Consider the following 22,354-nt stretch of genomic DNA (forward strand, 5'->3'; position numbering starts at 1 on the left):
ACCAGGCAGAATAATACCGGCTGGCCTGGGGCCTGGTGTTGTGTGGGTGCGTGCACAAGAACCATGTGGGTGTGTGCACAAGCACCGTGCAACCCTCTCGGGTGCTGCCTGTCAGTGCAGGCAGTGAGCTCAGCAGAGCTACGAAACAGAGACAAAGAATGTGTGAGTGGCCCGCGTGTGTTAAAGCGCACAGGGGTATCTTCTGTACCTGAGCTCATCCAAGAACTCTGAGCAGTAACCTCTCCTCACGGGAACATCCGGGTAGCAGCCCAGAAACCCTCACCACAAGCCAAGGACATCAGAGAATCCACGGGCTGCTGGGAGTCAGACTCGCAGACATGGAGCCAAGAGGTCCTTCTGTGTCATGAGACAAGCGAGTGTGCGAGTGTGCGAAGAGTGTGAGTGGGCATCAGACTGACAGCATCTGAAGTAGCATATGTAACAGGTGAGCGCGAGAGAGCAGTGGGGGAGGGGGAAGCGGTGCGGATACGGTTGACTGAGAGAGAGGCAGAGAGAAGTGGATGCAGGAATGTGACCTGAGGAGAGGGACCCGGGTCCCTGCGGGGGAGGCGGGGGTCGTGCTGACAGGCGTTGAGTGTGGAGCCATATGAGGATGGACGGATAAGCGCACTCAGGCTGCCCTTTTCCCGCCGCTGGCGCCGCGTAGCCATACCGACCCGAGGCTGCGGGGCTCGGGGCCTCTCTCCCCGCTCAGGAGCGGGCACGGGGGTGTCTCAGGGCCCCGCCAGGAGCGGGCCGCGGGACGAGCCGAGCGGCGCCGGGGAAGCGCTGCTGCCTCGGGCCGCCGCTCACCCGGCGGGGCCGGCCGCCGGAGCGCGAGGCGCGGGCCATTGGCGCGGCTGTTGCAGGACTGCGGGCCGGGGGGAGAGCGCGTCTGCCTCCCTCGAGCCGGGGGAACTGCTCGGGGCCCCGGAGGCGCGGGGCGGGCGCGGGAGCCGAGGCCGCGCTCCGTCGGCGGGTCCCGGGCACGGCGTCCGCAGGCGGCGGGAGGACCGGCGGCGGCGGCCCCGGCGGCCCCTGGGAAACCGGGCACCGCCCCGAGGTCGCTGAGCCGGCGCCCTGTCGCCGCAGTGCCGCGGGGGAAGGCGACGGCCTTGGGGCCCCACACGAGCCTCGGCCAGGTCGGCCCTGCGGGCGGGAGCGCGACCGCGCCAGGAAGCGGGCCCTCCCAGCCGGCCCCGGGGGCCGAGAAGCAAACCGAGGCGCGCCCACCGCTTCCTGGAGAGCCGCCTCACCGCCCGCGGCCGGGCGCAGCCACGGGGGGCTCGCCCTCGCGCCCGGCTCCTCCGCCGCCCGCCCGACGCCGCTCGCGGCTCCCCAGACGGAGGCCTGGAGGCCCTGGAGCACCGTCCGCACCTCCCGGCCTGCATTTCCTTGCCTGTTTCCCGAGCCTTCGAATGCGGGGCAGCCGTGTGAACGCGCATCTTGGGGAAAAACTGATTCCAGCCCCTCCTAGTGAGCACACGCCGGGCACTCCCTTTTCCATGTGGTCTGGGGTTTCCGTTCCTCGGAAAGACAGTCAGAAATCAATACCTGGGAGAACAGGACTCCGCTTCTTTCCATTCAGAAAATCCTTTGGAGGAACTCCTTCCTTTACCCCCACCCCCTACACACACACAAACTCCTTAAAGGCTGAAAAGGGAGCCGAGTGTGGAATTCGGGGAAGTGATGACACACACAACAATGCTGTTACACCTGGCTGCTGCAGGCCCGCAGCGGAAATGCCTGTAAGGAGGAGGGGGAGAGAAAGAGACAGCCAGAGCGCCAGCCTGGGTGGTCAGAAAAAAAGAGAGGAGAGAGCACCGCCCCCCCCCCGTTAGGGTGGGGCCAACCCCAGCTGTTTTTCCCCCTGCCCAGGCCCTGGGGGAGGATGGGCACTGGGGTCCATCTGCAGCAGCCCCAAACCTGACTCCCCCACTCCCACCCACAGTCTGGGCACGGACCGGGGTGAGGAAGAAGAAGAACACCTGCCCTCCTGCTAGGAAGCGGCCACAGACGTTTTAAACAAGTGCTGCTTGCTCCCGTGTCTGTTGGGGGCAGTGGGAGAAAGCAACCAAGCCACTTTAAGGTATGGTCATGCGCCGCTTAACGACGGGGACACGTTCTGAGAGCTTCGACGTTAGCCAATTTCGTCGTCCTGCGAACAACAGAGCCTGTACCTATCCAAACCTAGATGGCATAGCGTACTACACACCTAGGCTCTATGGCACTAATTTTAAGGGATCGCTGTGGTATATGCGGTCTGTCGTTGACCGAAACGTCATTATGCGGGGCACGACTGTATTTTCAATGGTGGTGGAGGAGGGTATTTACTGAGGTGAGTTTAGCAGAGCCATGCTTCCTCTTACTGTGGTGGTCAGACGAGGCTGCCCTCTTGACCTCTCTGGAGTCATCTTCAAGATGCTGAATTCCAAAGAGCCCCATCACTCTGTCCTCCTCTCCTTTCATCTCAGAATGCGGATCAGAGGCCTGAGTGGGAAGCAGGCAGCACATGCAGGTGGCCTGTGGAGCCATAGGCCACTAAAGGCTCTTCAGGCTTCCTCAGACTCTGAGCCTGGGAGGAAGAGGTAGTGACAGGCCTTGGGCCAGCCGCTCCAGACATGCCAATCACTAACACACACCTGCATGCCATCTAGTCAGTCCACCTTCCTCCACAAAGCATCCCAGCCCCCTCAGCGCCAAGGAGTTTGGGAGATGAGGACTCAAAACCCCAGCCATCTCTTTCATGCTATGATTGCAGACTTTTTGTTGAGACTAAGTTAACTATGAAAAGGCACACCTGACTTTCTGCCAGCGCTGATTTCCCCTGAGACCATCTCCGTGCATGCAGAGGTAACTGGGTCCTGATCAGACTTTTGCTGAAGGTAGGTGAGAACTTACCCCTGGAGAAAGATGAGAACAAATGTCTCCTCAGGAAAGAGATTTGAACAAGAGCCTCCCTCACAGTCTGTTGTTTTTCTTGCTAGCCTGTGATAGAGTATATATACACTCTGGCAGCGAGGGAGGCAGGAAGAATTGAAAATGAAAGAAAAGGAAGGGGGAAAAGAGGGAAGGGAAGAAAAGCAGGAAAAAAGGAGAGAGGAAGAGAGAGAAAAGAGAGAGGGGGAAAAAGAAAGATGCAATATCCATGAACCGCATTTACTCTGATACGTGATACACATATATCATTACATATCTGTAAGTACAAATGTTTTACCCCATAAATACCACACCTAACACAAGTGCAGACCTGTGTTTTGCACCAGCTCACGTGCACCCGGGCAGCTGGTATGTCACGTGTCTCAAGGACTGACCCTCCCCACGACTTCTGTGTGTCTCACATAGAAGTGGTTCACATACATATACAGTCGCGCAAAGCCCCACGGCAACATTCGCGCCTGCGTCGAAGCAGGAGCAGACCCGGGTCTACTTGATGGTGTTAAAGCACACATCCAGCCCGTGGGATTACGACGCGGATTCTGAGGAGGGGTCTGGTCCCTAGGTCCAGGGGCAGCGCACGGAAGGGCGGAGGGGCTACACGCGGCGCCCCGGGGCGCCTCTTCCGAGCGATCCTCTCCCCAGCTCCATCCCGGCCCAGTCACTCTGAGAGCGCGAGGGACGGCCAGGCCAAGGTTTCTTCATTCAGTGACACGCGTTTCTGGGCTGATTTTCCCGAAGCCACCGCGCAGCTCTCTCCACCCCACCCCCGTCCGGCCCACTCACCGTGCTGCCCCTCCCCCAGCCCCGAGCTAGAAGTTTTGCCCCAAGACAGCAGCAAAGGGCAGAGCGAAGGCGCCGTTTTCTTTCACCTGAAGCTGCGAGGAGGCTTGGCGCGCCTCTCCTAGCTAGGGGCCGAGCTCCCTGGACACGGGTCGAGTGTGGACGGGCCCGCCGGGCCCTCGGCATGTCCTGGCCCAGTCCGCAGAGCGAGCACCCGCAGATTGCAAGGGTTTATGAGAGCGCGAGCCGAGCCGTCCGCCGTGCCCCCTAAGCTCGCTGGGAGGGGCAGGCCGGTCCCGGCTGTGCGGGGCGTTTACAAAAAGTGACTTGGAGATGAACTCGCCCGTGCGCGACTGGCCGCCCCGCTATAGGGGCGAAGACGCCTGACGCAAGCGGAACTTGGCGGAGCCCATACGAATCAGAACAGAGCGAGACTCTTGGCGCACTAGGGACTCCAGGAGGCAGCTCGGCCAGAGACGCGGGTCGTGCCTCGGGAAACCGGAGGGTGGGGGGAGGGGAAGAGCGCAGAAAAGAAAACCCACCGAGGCGGGGACTGGCCTGCGCGGGGAGGGGCGGCGGGGCCGGAGCCCCTCTCTGTTGGGCGGACTCCCCATGGCCAGAGGCTGAGCTGCACTCCCGCCGGCCGCTCCCTAGGGGAAGGGAAAGAAGAGGGGAGAAGAGAGAGAGGCCACCAGCGAGCGAGCGAGCGCGGGCCGCATCCGCACTCGGCAGAAGTTTGAGACTCGGCCGTGAGCGGACTTGTGCGCCCGGACTCTGCCGCGCCAGCGCCGGGGGAAAAGAGCAGGGCTGCCTGGCCGCAGCGCGCCGGCTTTGTCATGATGGCCAGCTACCCCGAGCCCGAGGACGCGGCGGGGGCCCTGCTGGCCCCGGAGCCCGGCCGCGCGGCCAAGGAGCCCGAGGCGCCGCCGCCGCCGAGCCCGGGCAAGGGCGGCGGCGGCGCCGGGACAGCCCCGGAGAAGCCGGACACGGCGCAGAAGCCCCCGTACTCGTACGTGGCGCTCATCGCCATGGCGATCCGCGAGAGCGCCGAGAAGAGGCTCACGCTGTCCGGCATCTACCAGTACATTATCGCCAAGTTCCCGTTCTACGAGAAGAACAAGAAGGGCTGGCAGAATAGCATCCGCCACAACCTCAGCCTCAACGAGTGCTTCATCAAGGTGCCGCGGGAGGGCGGCGGCGAGCGCAAGGGCAACTACTGGACGCTGGACCCGGCCTGCGAGGACATGTTCGAGAAGGGCAACTACCGGCGCCGCCGCCGCATGAAGCGGCCCTTCCGGCCGCCGCCCGCGCACTTCCAGCCCGGCAAGGGGCTCTTTGGGGCCGGAGGCGCCGCGGGCGGCTGCGGTGTGGCGGGCGCGGGGGCCGACGGCTACGGCTACCTGGCGCCCCCCAAGTACCTGCAGTCCGGCTTCCTCAACAACTCGTGGCCGCTACCGCAGCCGCCCTCGCCCATGCCCTATGCCTCCTGCCAGATGGCGGCGGCCGCGGCGGCGGCGGCCGCGGCGGCGGCGGCAGCGGGCCCGGGCAGCCCGGGAGCGGCCGCGGTGGTCAAGGGGCTGGCGGGCCCAGCCGCCTCGTATGGGCCGTATTCACGCGTGCAGAGCATGGCGCTGCCTCCGGGCGTGGTGAACTCGTACAACGGCCTGGGAGGCCCGCCGGCCGCGCCCCCGCCGCCGCCGCATCCCCACTCACACCCGCACGCACACCATCTACACGCGGCCGCCGCACCCCCGCCAGCCCCGCCGCACCACGGGGCCGCCGCACCGCCCCCGGGCCAGCTCAGCCCTGCCAGCCCGGCTACCGCCGCGCCCCCGGCGCCCGCGCCCACCAACGCGCCCGGCCTGCAGTTTGCCTGCGCCCGGCAGCCTGAGCTCGCCATGATGCATTGCTCTTACTGGGACCACGACAGCAAGACCGGCGCGCTGCACTCGCGCCTCGATCTCTGAGAGCCCAGCGCACGCCAGATGCGAGGAGGCAGGGACGCGCGACGCCGGTCTTGGTCGCAGCCACCGCCGCCAGTCGGACCGCGCACCCGCTGGGGCCGCATCCTGAGCCAGCGCCTACGGCTCCTCTGCGCCTCCTCGCTCCTCTCAGCTTCTCTCGCTCCTCTTTGTCTCCTCCGCGTCTCCTCCTGTGCTCGCCTCCCTGCCCTCCACGCCCTTTTGCTCCTCCGGCCTGCAGGCCGCCTCTCCGCGCGCTTTTGGAAGGCCTCGTCTCTTCCCGGTGCCCCAGCGCCAAAGTTGGCAGCGCACGGTTCACGGCGGAGAGGAAGCACCGGGGCCGAGGCTCAGCTGGGCGCCGGCAGCGCAGACCTCTCGGCCTTCTCGCACAGGTCGGTGCGCCCGCTCTCGGCTTTCCCCAGCCGGCTGCCGAGCAATCCTCGGCTCGAAGCGCTGGCCTGGGTCGGCAACAGGACTCGCGCCGCCCGAGAAAGGGACGAACGTGTGTCAGCTCCGCGTACCTTCTTGGAGTTGTTCAGAAGCCGCTAGCCCGGGCCCACTGGGCGGGGCGGGGGTTGGGCCCGAGCAGGGAGCCAGGGCCGCCTCGCTAGGCGGCCTGCGCCCGGGTTTACACCACATCCCGGCTCAGAGAGAGGCTGCCTTTTCTCCGCTCTCCGTCCCGGCGCTTCGGGCACCTCCAGGCCCAGGCGGCTGGGTAATGTTTTGCTAAAAAGATCAGTAGGGCTATTTTAGATAATATCAAAAAATATTTTTTAGGGAAAAACACTCACCGGGAAAACCGGCGAAGTATTGTGGCCTTGGAGTTTGCTAAAGCAAAACATGAAAATCTTCTCTTCCAGAAGATTGGAAGTAGAATTCCTGTCGGGCCTTCAAAAAGCTGTGGTCGGAGAGCGAGGTAGACGAATATGCTCGGTAAAAGATGGTTTTTTCTACGAATTGGGGGATTTTTCCCTCTCTCCTTATCTAAAAATAAAATAATAAAAACAAATTTCCCCGGATCTTCCGATGCAAGCCCCGAGTGCCGGGCGATCACCGCCTGCCTGGCGGACGCTGCAGGGACGGCTCGTCCTCTCCCTGATTTTTATTTTTCAAACGTCTTGCTTCTCCCACCCTGGGCAGGAGAAATGTGAAACCTGGCAGCAGTCGGACCAGGCGGGCTTGGGACACGGAGCCGGCCGGCCCAAAAACCCGAGACCTGGTTGTCCTGTAGTGTGTCGTTTGGAGGACCAAATTTTCTAGAGAGAACTAGAGCACTTTTGTTGTTTTGTTCCTTGTTTGTTGTTGTTGTTTTTGTCTTGTCAATTCCCGAATAAATTTTTTGTTCTTTCTTTTAACACAGACTTATATTATTTCCGTCGCGCCTAAGTTTGTTCAGCAGATAGTTAAAAGAGAGAGATTTTCAGCAAAATTGTATCCTTTTTCAGATAAACAAGGGATGAGGGCAGCCGGAGTGGGGGGCGTTTGTGGTTGTCGTGGCGGCTTTGTTTTCCCCGGGGACTGTTTGTTTTCTGTGTCATCGCTGGTGTTGCGGCTGTTTAACATCATCGGAAACTTTATCTGCCGTGGTTCCGTCACAAGGCGAGTCTGTCGGTAGGATTTGTTCTGTCTTTGTACTCATGCAAGTTTGCATTTTACCTCTTACATGGTTGTACTTGGGTGTCTGGGCTGTTTTCGTTATTTTGTTCTCAGACTTTTAAATTTTTCCAGTCAAGTATAACAACCATAAGAGTTTATTCCAAATAGATGAAATCCTGGTTGCGGAAATGCTCTGTAAGCTGCAAACCTCTGTACAAATGTAATGAGTGACTGATTGCCTTATTTTTAATCACAATTCATTTACCTTGAGATCTGTGTAACAGATTTGGGAGCGGTGAGCTCATCCCACAGAGGGGTGAGCATACTTCGAGGCTGTAGAAATCTAATCTTTTTCTTCCTTTTCCGTTACTGAGTCTTCAAATAACGAATTAAGACCTGTGCTTCTGTGCAGGCACACGAGCCTTTGACTGGGTTGCAGCCCGGAGCTCCGAGGCGGGTTAGGGGTGGTCTGCCTTCATTCCTCCGAGAGGGTGACAGGTATCAGCCGACTGGACTCTCTCAGCGACTGCGGCACAGGTTGGACTGGACCCCGCGCCCAGCCACGTGTCCCTTATCGCCCCCCACTCTGCCACTCTGGGCCTGGACAGCGGTGGCCGAAGGTCCAGGCCCACCGGTAAGCCCGGGCGGCAGCGCGCAGCAGGGAACTAGCCTGCAGGCCTCCCACTTGAGTCTACTGGTGGTTACAACGGGGGAACGTCATGGTGGGATCTCTGTTATGTGTAGCTGGGCCCACGGGGAAGTGGCTCTGGCACAGGACACCCCTTCCTCCCTCAGGCATCTCCCGGGAGGCTGGAAGGTGGAGGATGAAGTCTTGGGGATCCTGAGGAACAACACCCTGAGACCAGGACTGGAGTCTGCCAGGGCAGAGGGATCCTGGAAGAGCAGGGTGGAGAGGGAGTCTCAGCTGGAGCCGGAAGCCCAAGAGGCTGGTCAGACCTGATGGCTGGGTGCTTCTGGAGACCCGCTGTGCCTCTGTCTGGCTGACTAAGGGGAGTCGTAGAAAAGAAAGTAGACGGCTGCATACTTGTCTGTTTGTGCTTTCTGTGGTGTGAACACGTATCCCATGGGTAGTTGTGCAGTCTATGCCTGCTGCAAATGTGTGCATACAGTGTAAGTCGTGCCCTGGTGACAGGGTGGGAGGTATGTATGTCATTCACCTTCGGAGAGGGCATATATTTGGGGCATTGTAATTATCATATGGCTAATACTGGGGGAATGCTTACTGGGACCACACTGTGTGTTGCATTCGTATGTCATTGGTGATGTGTGCAGCTGTGTTCTGGGTGTATAATCCTGGCTTGCTGAATGATAACAGAGAATACGTACAGAGCCTCTGCTTTGGCTGGTTGAGGCTCTCTGTTCCGAAGCTGACGCTCAGCACTCCCCAACTGCTATCCGGAGCAGAGAAAGCAGAGGAGGGAAGTCTCCAGGGCAGAGCCTCTCAGTGAGGTGAGGAAGTTGGCCTAGGCCGACACTGGAAGACAGAACCTCTCTCTACCCCCAGGAACTGAAAGGCAAGAGGCACCCAATGCGGGAGAGAGCGGCAGCCTCACCAAGTACAGAGGATGAAATGAAGGAATTGATGAGGGATTCTGGTCTACACAGGGACTGGAGGAGGTGAGAGAAGGGAGCCAAATCATACTCCACTTCCCCATGGATGCCCACAGGAAGACATCTGTCTCTAATTCTAGCCCTAGGGGTTTCTCCAAAACTCCATAGTTTGGTCATTTTCCCCCAATGCTAAAAGTTCCATGCAGTGGCTGGCTTCCTCTCTCATTTCCTTTCTCTCCTCTCCTTCTTTACACTTTTGTGTTTCTGTGAGAGAAGATGATTTAAGGAATTCCCTAAGTGAGGGCAAAAGTATTTAAGAGAGTTCTTGATATGTAACAATTGTGCCTTAGCATACAGTCTGGTCTAGATGTCCGGACCACGTGGGTGGATGTGTATATGTTTGCCAGGGTGTACTGTGAATACAATGTAAATAGAGTTTGATACAAATACCCTGCCGATTTCTGCATGTCCTGGATAATGAGTTGCTACACGTGGTATTGAATGAGGAGTATGTGTGCGCTTGCATGCATGTAAACATCCTCACACCACTGACAAGATGAGCCCCCCTCCTCACACTTACACATGAATTCTTGGTCACCCCCACCCCCTAAGATAGCCCCCCTAAGACGGCAGTCAGAGTACTTGGGTTGGGGGGGTGTCCTGTTCTCAGGGGGACCTGGGAGAAATCTTTGCCAGTGCGGTACATGCACAAAGGTATTATGGGATGAAGACCTAGGGGGTTCTCTGGGATGGCCCCCCTACCCTACTCCAGAAAGTGTCCTGGGCCAGTTTCCCCCTTGCATAAGTAAAGAGTTCACTGCCCTGCATCCCTGGTTTGGGTGGGCATGAAGCCCAGGACCTTTCACCTGAGGTTAGATGCCCTCTGGCCCTTGCCTGGGTCTCCCATTAGCAGAGGCTGGAGCTCTAGGCTATGAGGAGCCCTGGGCTGCCAGGAGCCCCCTGGCGGTGGGTGGAAATGAGGGGCAGACCAGGGCTTCTTGCATAGCAGCAGGAGGGGCAGGAGAGGATGGGCCAGGAAACTGGGTCAGACTTGAGACAGTCTGCCCATGAATGAGCTCTTCCCTTAATGAAAGCTTGGAGCACTGTAACTGCTGGGCCAGGCTTCTAGCCTCAGGGAGGGGGACGGGGGCCAGGAAGCAGCTTGGTCAGGCTCCGGAGCCTTGCAGTGCCCCCACTCTGTGGAGCTAAGCTGGTAGTGACTGTGCCCTGTCTGTCTTGCTGCCTCCTCAGGGCAGCCTCTGTTTCTTGGAGTAGCCTGTGGGACCTGTAGGAAGGAATGGGACCAGGAGCCCACACCTCTGCTATGTGGTAGGGACCAGAAGCAGGGAGCGGTTGGAAGTGATCTTCATGCCCTCACTTCTGCCTTCAGGATGACCAGAAATTAAGGATTCTTGAAACCAAGCAGTCTTATGAGCTTTCTGCTTTCTGGAGAGAGAGCTCCATTCTGCCACAAGAATGTCTGGGCCCCAGGAACCCCAAATCTGCTGGTTTACATTTAAGGGACCTTAAGAGAAGGGGCCAGACAGAGGTCACCCAACTATCTGTAGGGCAAACAGCCTCAGAAATTTTGAAAGACCTGAGAGTGCTGAGCCCAGCTGCCCACTGGGGCTCTCCAAGTGGCACAAGCCCTGCCACTGATGTGGTGGGGGGGAGCTCAGTGGGTGAAAGGGGAGCCAGCCTGAGAAGAAGGAAGCACAGGGCTGGGTCTGAGCTGCAGGCAGATTGCACCCCGGAGAACTTCTGTGCTGGCTGTTTGCTGCACAGGCTTCAGATCGGTGGTGAGCTCCGACAAGCTTATTCTAGGACCATGTCACCCCGGGGAGGTGGCCTGTGCCAGATGGGGCAAGGACAGAGGCCTGTTCAGCTGGAAAGAACTAGTGTGGAGCCCAGTGACCTCCTTCAATAACTGTGTGACGTTGGCCAAAGCACTCTTTCTGAATTTCAGTTTTCTCAACTATAAAATAGAATTATATAAACCTCACAGGGATGTTAAAATAATCAAATGTTCTAATGTCAAAGTGCCCAGTTTATATGTAGATCTTTCAATATGGTTTTCCTTCCCCTATGGAAAGACGGATGGAAGGAAGGAAGGAAGGAAGGCAGGAAGCAGGAAAAGGAAGAAATGAAGGAAAAGCCTTTGGTAGTAACCCTGTAGGGTCTGACATTCTAACCCAGCGGCCATTGCCACCCCTGCGCCCCCAAGAGCCCAGACCACCGAGCACCTCCCTGGTCGCCGCACAGGCAGTGCGTCTGCCCTGCCCCAGCCCCTTGACCCTGGGGGTGATGTGAGGTGCATCCTGTTGCCCCCGCAGTGAATACTCGAACCCTGGGGGCACAGACCGTGTGCCCAGCCTGGGGCCCCTCCAGCCCCCTCTCGCTACTCCTAAGGCAATTTTCTGCGATCTACCAGGTTTCCTCTGAGAAGGCCCGGCAGACCTGCGGCGCGGCACCACCCCAGGCGCTTGGGTCCAGGCACAGCCGTCACTCTCGGGCCCTTGGGCCGGCGCCTCCAGCCCTCAGGCGCCTCCCTCTGGAACTCAGGGCTGTTTGAATTTTTTTCCCCCTCCTTTTTTAGAAAAGCAGTCGGTAGCCACCGGGAGGGAGGTGGCGGAGGTCAGCCTGTGGGAGAGGCTCCTCTTGGTCTTCGTGGAGAGACGGGAAACCTGAGGGGCAAACGCAGGAAGCGGGTTGGGCCGAGCGGCCTCGGGCTGAGGCGCCTCCCGCGCGTGGGGAGCGGGGCGACATGGGGCCCGCGGCGCGAAGACCGGGCCTCGGCCGCAGAGCCTCGCGTCCGCAGGCCTGCGGGCGGCGCTGCAAGCGCGGGTCGTCGGGCGCCGACTGGGCGCCTGCGGGCAGCTCTAAACAAAATCCGGGGAGAGTGACCGGGCCCGTCCGAGCCCAGGCTGCTCTCGACGGCGGGGCGGGCAGAGGAAACGCACGGGGCCCTCGTCGTCCCCAGAGGTGCTGAGCGCACAGGACAGTGGCCGCCGGAGTCCCCGCCTCGCCAGGAGGCAAACTCCGGTTCTCCAAGGAGGGAGCTCAGCCTGACCCGGTTGTTCTTAGTAATACTCATCAAACCGAATAAAACAAAGCCTTTCCCCGAATTTTCTACTATGTACCAAGGAAAATTACTTTTCTAGGCGGGCACAGACGAGGAAAGGGCAGGATCCCAGAAAACTTTAATCTCTACGGACGAGGAGGGAAGGGGAATATGCTTTTTGCTTTTTTTGTTTGTTTCTAAGGGGGAAAAAAGGAAATTCGACACGTATTTTTAAAAATCTCCCCCAACAACCGCTAAAGGCTGTGAGCGTGAGCAGAGTCAGGAAACCGAGCCCCCGCCCGCAGTGACACCGGGCCTTTGTCTTCTTTCCTGAAGCCCCCAAGACTGCTGACCGCGCCGAGATAAAGGCCGGGTCAGAGCCCTCTGGAATCCCGAGGGAGGGGGCAGCGGAGCCGTCGCACTGGCCGCTTCTAACAGGCCCGCCGGAACCGGGCTACAGGGCCGGGGACGGCTCTTCCAGCCCCAGGCTCAAGTGAGGCACCGATCTGCGTTTCCCGACTTCCCCTGAAAGGTTTCTGCTACTGAATTCCTTGGACCCAATTCCCACTAGCATTACGATTTCCTACTTAAAGCCCCAGGAGGGTGAGGGGCCGTGTCTCCCCGCCCGACCTCGCCTGAATTGGTCCGAAGAAGTGGAATCGTGAGCAACTTTTGCTACGACTCTGACGTTCGCGGCCGCTGTGCTTGGTTGGCCGACAGAATCCGAACCCGTGCCATGTCTGTCTCAGTTGTGTCTCTGTGCCTTCTCTCGGCCCCGCACACTCCTCCAGCGCTTGGCCTCAAGTTTTCTGCGTAACACCCTCCTGCCGGCCGAAAGGGTCTGCGGAGATGGCGGGAGAGCATTTGTGACCCTATCCTGTAGCTTTCTGCGATTTAGAAACGCGCGTCGCCGAGGAACTTAAGTCCCCGCAGTGTTGCCTTTGCATGGCGGCGGCCTTGGGCTTCCCAGGGTACAAATGAGGTGCTTTTCTCCGCAGACACACACAGGTGCTGCGAGTGCTGCGCCGCTCGGAATCCTTCCCAAGAAATAGCGAGCAGAAGAGCCCGGCGACCCGCGAGTGCGGAGACCGAGGGACCTCCAGCAGCCACGCCGCGGGCCTCCCACGCACCCACGTCGGGGCATGCGCTGCAGCCGCGTACTGTCCCAGGCCGACGACGACCCCTCGGTTCGCCTCCCTTCGTGATGGCCTGTGAGGGTAGGAGACCCGGGCCGCCTTCCCTGAGCGAATGGAAGATCAGGGCCCCTCTTTTATCTTCCACGGGGACGCGACCTGGGGAGGCAAAGAAAAAGCGACAGACCTGGGGAGTGAGGCCTTGCAGCCTCGCGTGCCCAGAGGGCCCTCCGCTTCTCCCTTCTCTCGCCCCTTGCCCCCACCAGCCGACTCGGGAATCTTGGTCCTCACTGAAACGGGAGCTGCCCACCGGCGGCTGAGAGATAAAGGCGCGCCGCGGCACGGAGGCGCTGACCGGATCCGGGCTTTCCCGCACCCTGGCGCAGCACGTGAGACCCTGCTTCCCCGGGTGGCGCTGACCCAGCTCTAGAGAAACAGATCAGCTGAGCTGTGTGCACACTCCGTCTCCAGGCACAACCAGTCGTGTTCACGTGCGGAGTGTGCGTGCACGCGTCTGCACGAGGGTATCCCGTATCTGTGTGCACTTACATGCATACGTGTGTGGATTTGTCGTGCCTCTAGGGAGACATGCGCACACATTCATACATGCGTGATGTGCGTGTGCACACGTTTGTACGCTGTTCTTGCGTCTGTCCTGTTCCCGCGCTGTGCAGGCACTGAGGGAGCTGGCTGCTCTCGAGTAGTAATTACACCTCACATTTGCACACGCCTTTACAGTTTTCGATCACTATTTTCACGACTATCTTGGGAAACGCTCTCTTTTCGAATTTTAGTTGGGGAGACAAGCCAAGAGAAGTTAATGGGTCCCCGTTTACACACAGTCTGTGAGAGACGGAGGCCAACCACAGATCCTGCCCGCTGTTGAACGTGGATGTGTTTGCCCATGCGCTCCGAGGTTAGCCAGTTTAGCACCCCAAGCGACCCCAGGCCCAGCGGGCCTTGGCCCTTCGCCAGGCTTCCCGGGACACCCACCGCGCCAGGCGCCAGGTTTCAATTCGTTCTCTTTTCCGTAGCTCGGCGACACGGTGCCCAGGGAGGGGGAGCACAGGGCAGAAGTGCGGCGAAAGAGCGCCCAACGATTCCGGGGCCGGCCACGCGCAGCCCGGTCCCAAGACCTGGAAGGCCTGCGCCCCAAGGCAGCCACGTCAGGCAAAGGCGCGGTGACAAGATTCAGCGGCAAACCCAGGAGCCCTGTGTTATGCCAGAGCCGGAGCAGTGACGAAACGAATTCACTGAGCTTCTGCTGTCTCGACTATCGAACAACTCTAAAAGACTCGGAGCCCACTATGCCCATTTTACAGAAGTCATGAGTTGGAGGCTAGAGCGGTACAGTGAATTGTCCCAAATTCGACAGCCAGGAAATGGCCAAGGCGGGGGTTGGGATCCCCAATTAGCTGTGTCTGGATCCCTGTGTCTGGAGGTCCCTCTACCTCCAGCTCGCATCGCCAGGTCCCTGCTTGCACCAAGGCTCTTAGCCTCTGACTTCCCTAGCCAAGCGAATCTGTTGCTTAGATATATATATATTCCCTGTGTGTGTTGCGTTTTGCTTCTTGCTTCCTCTCCTCGGGCATTTGGTTCTCCCTGGCCCCAAGCCCTCCCTCTCCGATACTGAGGCTTCCCGAGGGATGTAGTTTGACCACCTCTCGCTGGGTGCCCTTGGGCTTCGGCGCCCGGCACCGGCAGACTGAGGTCGCTGGTCTCTGGGCTTCAAGGCCGCCCCTACCCCGCAAAGCCTGGGCTCTGGAAGGGAGCCCGAGGTGTGGCGAGGTCGCCATGTGGCCGCACAGCCTCGAGGCTGCCCTCTGCTGGCACGAAGTGACATCTTTGCCGCCCTCAGCGGCCCGGGAGCTGCGCCCATGAGAAGGGCTTGCGCAAGGCAAGGCGACCCCCTCTCCCTGGATCCCGGGAGTGGCCGCCTCACCTTTACCCACTGCCGAGACCCTCCCGCATTGCTCAATCTCTGGCCCCTGCGCCCTGCCGGCACCGGAAACTCCGGGTGCTCCAACCAGGGCGCTGCTCGGACAGCCGAAGCCCTGCGATGGCAATCCAGCTGCTCTGCGGCTTCCGCCGGGATCCCCCACCGACCGGCCCTCGCGGAGGAGCGGGGCGGGGCGTGGGAAGCCGTAACCCGCAGGCGCCCGCCAGGCCGGTCCCCGAAGGCTACGGCGGACTCTGGGGACTTCGGGGAGAGCCCCAGGCTGTGCTCAGGTCCCTTTACTCCCAGCACCACAACATGGATTCGCACCATGGGTCGCGGCCTATGCGCAGAAAACCCTGACCTCCCCCTCCGATCGACTTCCAACCCCACTTGATAGTCGCCTGGGTAATCTCCTTGGCGCTGGCTGCCTCCATTTCTTTCGGTGCACTTGTCTCCCCAGACAAATTAAGGGCGCCTCAAGGACCGGAAGGGGCCGGTTTCGGACCCGCACCGCACAAGTCCTGGCTCAGCGTCTGCCTAGTGGTGACAGAACTGGTTCAAGACGTCTCCATTCTTGATCTTGAAATAAGCCTCAAGCAAAGAGGGGGGAGGACACTGCCCCCTGCTGAAATCCAAGGTGGGGTAAAAATTAATCAATAATCGTAGCTGTGCACTTCTAGTACTCTATATTAGGACTTTTCATATTTTTTCCCCTATTTACAAAAATAATTCAAATTGAAGAAAATTGGGAATATAAAATATTAAGATGCACAAAGAAAACAAAAATTGTAGGTGATCCCACACCTCCCCACCAAGTAACCACGGTTAACATTTCGGTGACTTTCTGCTGGTCTTTTATTTATATATTTTAATAAAAGTCTAATTTCCATTATTAAAAGGATATATTTTTATATAGAATTTTCCATTTTGTATTCTGCTTCTTTTAACCTTTCACCATGAGAGTTTCTCTGTATATTATTATGTGAAACATGATTTTCAATGAATGCTTAATAATCCATTATATGAGTGGACCATAATTTTTTGGTATAACAGCACAATTCTCTTTGTTTCAGGTCCAGGAAAGTCTCCTCAGCCACACTCTCTGGGTCACTAAATATATAATCAGCAGTCGATCAATAAATCTTGAAACATTTGGGATTACCTTGAGCTGGCAGAGGACCTTCCGGCCCCTGCTGACAGCTATCTCCCTTTGCTGGAGATCAGTGGAGCTGGGGCGCTGGGAGAAACATCTTGAAAGAAAGCAAGGGGCCGGCCCCGTGGCTTAGCGGTTAGGTGTGCACGCTCCGCTATTGGTGGCCCGGGTTTGGATCTCGGGCCTGCGCGCTTCTCCAGCCATGCTGAGGCCACGTCCCACATATAGCAACTAGAAGGATGTGCAGCTATGACATACAACTATCTACTGGGGCTTTGGGGAAGAAGAAAAAAAAAGGAGGAGGATTGGCAATAGATGTTAGCTCAGAGCCGGTCTTCCTCAGCAAAAAGAGGAGGATTGGCATGGATGTTAGCTCAGGGCTGATCTTCCTCACCAAAAAAAAAAAGAAAGAAAGCAGTGACCAGCAATGTATTTGAAGAGCTGCCCTGGCCTACTTCTAGAACCAAAGCCCTGTATCCCCAGGTGGCACACAAGATGGTGTCTGTGACCTGGGTTTCTGTGCGCAGTATCTTATAATAGTGAGAAGTCAAACAAGCCTTCATTTGAATCCTGGATCTTCCCCTGAGAAGCTGTGTGACTTCAGAAAAGCCGGTCACCCCCTCCAAACCCCATTCTAAAAATCGGAATAATAATGCTACCACATCAAGCTTTTTTAAGTATTCACCTAATTCCATCACTTAGCCTGGTGCCTGTACAAAGAAATCCTCAATACGCAGTAGCTACTGCTCCTACTGCCTCTGCAGTTGCTCCTGCTGGTGCTTCTGCCACTAGCTTTGGTCTTGGGGGTCACTGCAATGGCCTCTCCCTCAACTCCTGACCCCACTGCTGCTGTTAAACACAAGCCCGAGTCCTGGCGCTAGGCCAGGCCCAGGTTCTCAGGGCTGAAGGAGTCATTTCCAGCACTCTGGTTGGACCGCTCAGGACCTACTGACAATCAGGCCCGGGCTTGAGCTGTTTACACTAGAACCGTTAAAACAGGAAAATATGCAAACCCTTCATTCACAGGGATCCGGCTATTGTTGGGTCAGAAATGATATTTTTGTTTCTAAAATAAAAGGTACACTTGCTGCTTTACTCACACACACATACACACACCCTTTTTTTTTTTTTTTTTTTTGGTTGTGTCTATAGAGCTAAAAAGGCAAAGCAAATGATCTGGTTCATTTGCCCAGCTGGAGCAGCCAACCTGGAAAGGTCCCTTTGCCTGATTGCTGGTTTGCATGAGCTCCAACAAGCCTGAACTTCACTGGGGTCTATCTTGTATGTTCACAGACTAGGCTCTTATCCATCTCCCAGACTTGAGAGGGACACCATCTAGAAAAGAGGCCAAAGACGTATTTCATAAATTACATTAATTCAGCAGTACACTCAACTGCACATCAAAATCTCATGGAGAAAGTTTTTAAAGCACAGATTTCAGGATCCTCTTCAAACTGGAAAGCTTCTGCCTCTCTGGGGCTGGTGTGTGGCAAGCTACGAATGTGTGTGTATCTCTAGGTCAGTCCCCCCCGCCGCCCCGGGTGATTCTGGTGAAGCCCATGGAGCTCTATTAGGGAACCACTGCTGTTCCCAATTGAATTGAAAGCTGAGGCTTCTCCAAGTGGACTCCGGAAAATATAGATTCCAAGGAGTCTTCCATTGGGACCACATGGAGTTACAAAGAGCCTGGTTCAAGCACCGGATGTGTGTGAGTCTATGTGATTGGGAGTGAACACGTGTTTGTTTTTGTGTGCTGCTGTCGTCTGCGCACATGTCAGGCCTCTTTGGTCACAAGTAACATATCTACTAGAGCTGGCTGAAACCAAACAGTGGGGAGGGCTGTTATAAGGATTTGTAGGTGACCCCTGGAGCCCCCAGCAGGGTGGCAGTCAGACTTCCTGAAGGGCTGGAATAGGAGCTGAGGTGATGGCAGGAAGCCAGGTAGCTTCCCTCTGCAGAGGACCAGGCCTCTCCTCTGCTCTGTTCAAGGGAGGAGCCCAGTTATAGCTATAATCTCTCAGTCCTGATTCCATTTTCCTGTAAGAGAGAAACTGGTCCACCTGGGTCAGGTCCTGTCCTGGAATTCTACCACTCGTCCTGTCAACTGAAGCTGTGGGTGAGGGAGAGGATCTTGTAGTGGTTTCTGATGGTCCCTTCATGACATTCATTGGAGGTTAAGCAGACACTCCCAAAAGTCTTATTTGCTTCAGTTTGGCCCCTCCAGCCATGCAGTCAGGAGCTCAGGGGTTCTTGATGCGAGCTGCAGTCCAAAAATCACCTGCGGAGTCTTAAAAAATATTGTGCCCAGGCTCCACATCTGGGGTGTATCCAGGGCCTCAGGATTTTTCAAAGAAACCCTGGTGATTGCAATATACAACCAGGGTGGAGAATCACAGCAATAACCAAATGGGCAACCTACAGCCAATTTACCCACTTCCTAAATACACAGTCTCAAAGTACAACCAATTAAGAGGAAAATTATTAAAACCAAATGGATTGCACATGGCTTATTTTCATTTAAATTGGAGACTGACATCCTAATGCAAATTTCAAATGCCATGATTATTCACATTTGACATTTTCTAAACCTCTTGATGTAAATGTTCAGTTAAATTCCTAAAGGAACTTGCCTTTTCTGGAGATCCTGAAGCACTAGAACAAAGGATGCCTCCCTGTGGCCTTGGTTGATCCCAGCCCCCCAAAGACCACCCTTCCTTTCCAAGGTCTCTGGCTGGCTGGGGCAGTCTCAAAGCTCCCAACACTGAATCACACTGACCCTACTTGCTCGCCCACAGGCCTGTGCCTCAGGGTTCGCATCCGGGAGCCTCTGACACCAGGGCCCAGGGAGGAGAGACTCAGCCTCCCTAGCCAAGCTAACCAACACTGATCCAAACCTTGTCCTGGTCCATGGCAGGCTTAAGAAGTGTCTTCCTTTTGTTTTGTTTCCCCTCCTGGTAGGTTTCCCCAAACAATTAATCAGCCAGTCATCAAATATTTCATAACGAGCTATGGCGTTCAAGGCACGGAGTAACACGGGAAGCATCGCCCTGAGAGGTCAGGTCGCCGGCGGAAGTGCAACAGCGACCCCTCTAGGCCCGGCCTTGCGTGGATCCTAAGGAGTATATTAGAAGGATCCCTTCCCCAGCTTCCTGCTCTTTCCAGCCTGGCCCAGGGCTGGGACTCGGGCAAACCTAGAGGGTGGGGGTGTTAGGAAAGAGAAGCGAGCTGTTCTGCCCCGTTGCGTGCAGGAATGGGGGGGCGGGGATGCTGTTCTTCCCAAGCCTGAAAAACCCTGAGAGCTGTTCCCTGCCCCCAGAACCCGGTATCACAGACGGCAAGACCAAATTGCCTTCTGAAAGCTGGGAAAAGCGGTCCGCACAAGGGCCAGTGACTGACGGAGGATGTGCAGGGGGTGGGGCTGCGCACACAGACCACGACCGCTTGGAGGCTACAGCAAGGGCTTGGAGATGCCGGATATAGCCTAGGGTGGTGGTTTTCAAAGTGTGGAACCATCAGCATCGCCTGGGACCCTATGGAAATGCAAATTCTCAGACCCACTGAATCGGCAACTCTTGGGTTGGGGACGCCAATTCAAGGCCTCCAGGGGATTCTGATAGGCGCTCGAGTTTGAGAGCCAGTGGGCTACTCTAAGGAACAGGGAGGGGAGGCACGCGTCCCAGACATCCCGCACCTACAACACATAGTAAGTCTAACTCTTCCAGGTTCTTAGATCCCTAAGTGGGTTCCATGGAGCCAAGCAGGACGCCAGATGTCACCCCAGCAAGAATTACTGCCATTGTCCTCCCCATCATCAACGCCCTCCCTTTGGCCCCGAGGCCGAGGACCCCACCTCCCCGCCCCAGCCGGCAAGCAGCCCCTCGGCGCGCCGTCGCTGCCGAGCGTCGCGGGGTCGACAGGCCCCGGGGGCTGCCGGCAGTGACCTTGCGGGGAGGAATGACGGCCGTGAGACTCCATTCTGACTTATTTTGTTCCATTCCGGGGGAATAATTTGTTTCGTATTGGAATCAAAGCGCCTCTCGCGGCGCTTCCGTTTTATCTCGGCCGCTCGGCGGCCGGGCGGGAGGCGGCGGCTCGGCCGGGCGCGGCGGCTGCTTCCCATTACGGCGGGCCTGGTCCCCATTAGGCGCCGGCTCCGCGCCGGGCCCGGCCCGCTAACGGGGCGCAGCTGACCCGCCTCTGCCCGCGACAGCCGCAGAGCCACTCCTCCCCGCCCCGGAGCCCCGGAGAAAAGCGGGAGGGGTGGCGGGGGCCGGCCGGGGGCCCAAAGAGCGGCCCTTCGCTGCTTGGCTGTCGCCGCGCCTGCCGTCACACCGTCAGCGGCGCTCCCGGGGGTCAGGCACTGCCCCAAACGGGCACTTATAGGCCCCCGTCTCTCCAGTAGAAGTAGGTTCACGGCTCTCGGCTTTAGGACCTGGGCCCCCAAAGGCCGAACCCACGGAGAAGAGCAACCCGGAGAGGAAAATGTTTCCCGCCTACCTCTTCACACAGCACCTGAGCCCGGGCCCCGCACAGGGAACACGGTAGACCTGTTTCTCTCCCAGTGTGGTATCCATTTCACAAACAGTGTAGACCATCAATGAAGAGAATATTAAAAAAGAAAAGCCACACCCAATCCCCCTGCAGACAAGGGGGCCGCTGAAAGCAGACCACCACCCACCGGTGCTGGCCAAACCAAGGGGCTGGGCTTCCACATCCTGGCTTCCCCAGGGTGGCAACAGTCTGTGCTGGGGACCTGCCAGGGCTTGGAGAAACAGCAGGACACCTCGTACAACCACCAGGGCAAAGAATGTAACACAAAAGGTCCTCGTATTCCCGTCACATTTCACACTTATTTTCTTTGATTTCATTAACTTTTTTTGCACAAACAATATTCTAATAGCCATAGAGACTTATTTAATAGGATGGATGATGCCTCTACTTCCAATCAAAACAGTGGAATTCCCTGCAGGTTCTATTACCCAGAATGTTTGAGCCACAGGGGAAGGCGGAGTGCTCATTCACTGTATTCTTATGAGAAATGTGAGAAAACAAAATTTATTTTGTATATCAAATCTCATAATTGAAAATAAAGTACAATGCCAGATTTTTGCCTAAAGGGGGAAAAAATAGGATGGAAAGCCAACAATCATGCAAAGTCTGACCACCAATAAAGCAATTATTTTCATTTTTCCATGTTGCTACACAGTTCGTAACTATTTAACAACTGCATGATATTCAGCCATGTGGATGTGGCCTGGTTTATTTACCTCCCTCATTTAGAGCGTTTCCAAGTTTTTCACTATTATTAAAAAAAAAAAAACATTGCAATGAGCATTTCTGATATTTTACTGTTTCTTTCCTTTAAATTATTTGTTGAGGAGTGTATACCATATTTTAATAATGTTTATGTGATTATCTAGACAATAGATATTTTTTGCAGGGGATTTGAAAAATTCAGAACATTATAAAAATCAACTATAACCCCCACTCCCCTTTTGCTCATCAACTTTTCTCCCCTCTGAACTCCTAGCACGTGTGCCTGTACTCCTAGGACTTCACCCGCCTTCCTCCATCAGATCTTGCTTTGGGTTTCGTGGCTGTTTGTCTTTTCCATACTCTTTGATTGTAACAGTATTGAAGGCAAAGATAATACCTTTGTCATCTGGATAACCATAATAGCTAGTTATGGCTATTGGCTGCCTAGTCTGTGCCAGACATAATACAACATTACTCACCGAATTCCCACAAACTATATTTTATTTCCTTTTACTATATGCGGAAAGTGAGGCTGAGCAAGATTAACTTCTGCAGGGCTACCCAGCTTGTAAACAGCAGCCCTGAGACAGAAGCTGACTCCACATTCCTGCCTTCTACTGTATAAACTTATAGTAGAATTGCATTGATAGATGACTTCTAAATTCTCTTCTGATTCAGGATTATTTTAATCTAGTTATGATTAATAACCTGCTGTATCTTTGCTCCATTACGATACTTTTGGATTAAAAAATTTTTAAACAGTGAGGGCTTTATTATCTCACAAAAGAGAAGACTCAGATTAGGGGCCCCAGGCTATGGGTACCGTCAGTCAAAGGCTTGGGCATGAGCCCTGCTGCTGGTCATCTTTCACCTCTGTGGACTAGAGCAGATCCAAGCATCACATTCAGATTTTACAATGTCTGATGGGAAAAGGAACCATTTCTTCCAGGCTCTTTCTTAGGA

The 22,354-nt window shown here is 56.4% G+C and overlaps 1 protein-coding gene and 1 long non-coding RNA gene across 3 annotated transcripts; both read left to right on the forward strand.

Moving 5' to 3' along the window:
• The first annotated feature begins 305 nt into the window (after window positions 1–305).
• On the forward strand, window positions 306–16,003 carry LOC147916972 (uncharacterized). 2 transcript variants are annotated; one of them, XR_015552163.1, is made up of 5 exons: window positions 306–445; window positions 12,909–13,127; window positions 13,310–13,432; window positions 13,838–13,959; window positions 14,078–16,003. It is a non-coding gene; the product is annotated as an uncharacterized LOC147916972 (long non-coding RNA). The 2 variants fall into 2 exon arrangements; XR_015552162.1 differs by lacking the exon at window positions 306–445 and adding an exon at window positions 7,937–8,915.
• Window positions 3,776–7,036, forward strand: FOXL2 (forkhead box L2). Its single transcript, XM_087430474.1, has 2 exons — window positions 3,776–6,073; window positions 6,459–7,036. Exon 1 carries the CDS (start codon window positions 4,557–4,559, stop codon window positions 5,685–5,687), a length of 1,131 nt encoding a protein of 376 aa, XP_087286600.1. The 5' UTR covers window positions 3,776–4,556; the 3' UTR covers window positions 5,688–6,073; window positions 6,459–7,036.
• Window positions 16,004–22,354: the final 6,351 nt, after the last annotated feature.

Source organism: Ceratotherium simum, chromosome 5 (genome assembly GCF_057802395.1).
Source record: "Ceratotherium simum simum isolate JZ-2026a chromosome 5, ASM5780239v1, whole genome shotgun sequence".
Taxonomy (NCBI): Eukaryota; Metazoa; Chordata; class Mammalia; order Perissodactyla; family Rhinocerotidae; genus Ceratotherium; species Ceratotherium simum.

Coding starts and splice junctions, on each gene's coding strand:
- FOXL2 (XM_087430474.1), top strand. CDS start 4,557: ATGATGGCCAGCTACCCCGAGCCCGAGGACGCGGCGGGGGCCCTGCTG.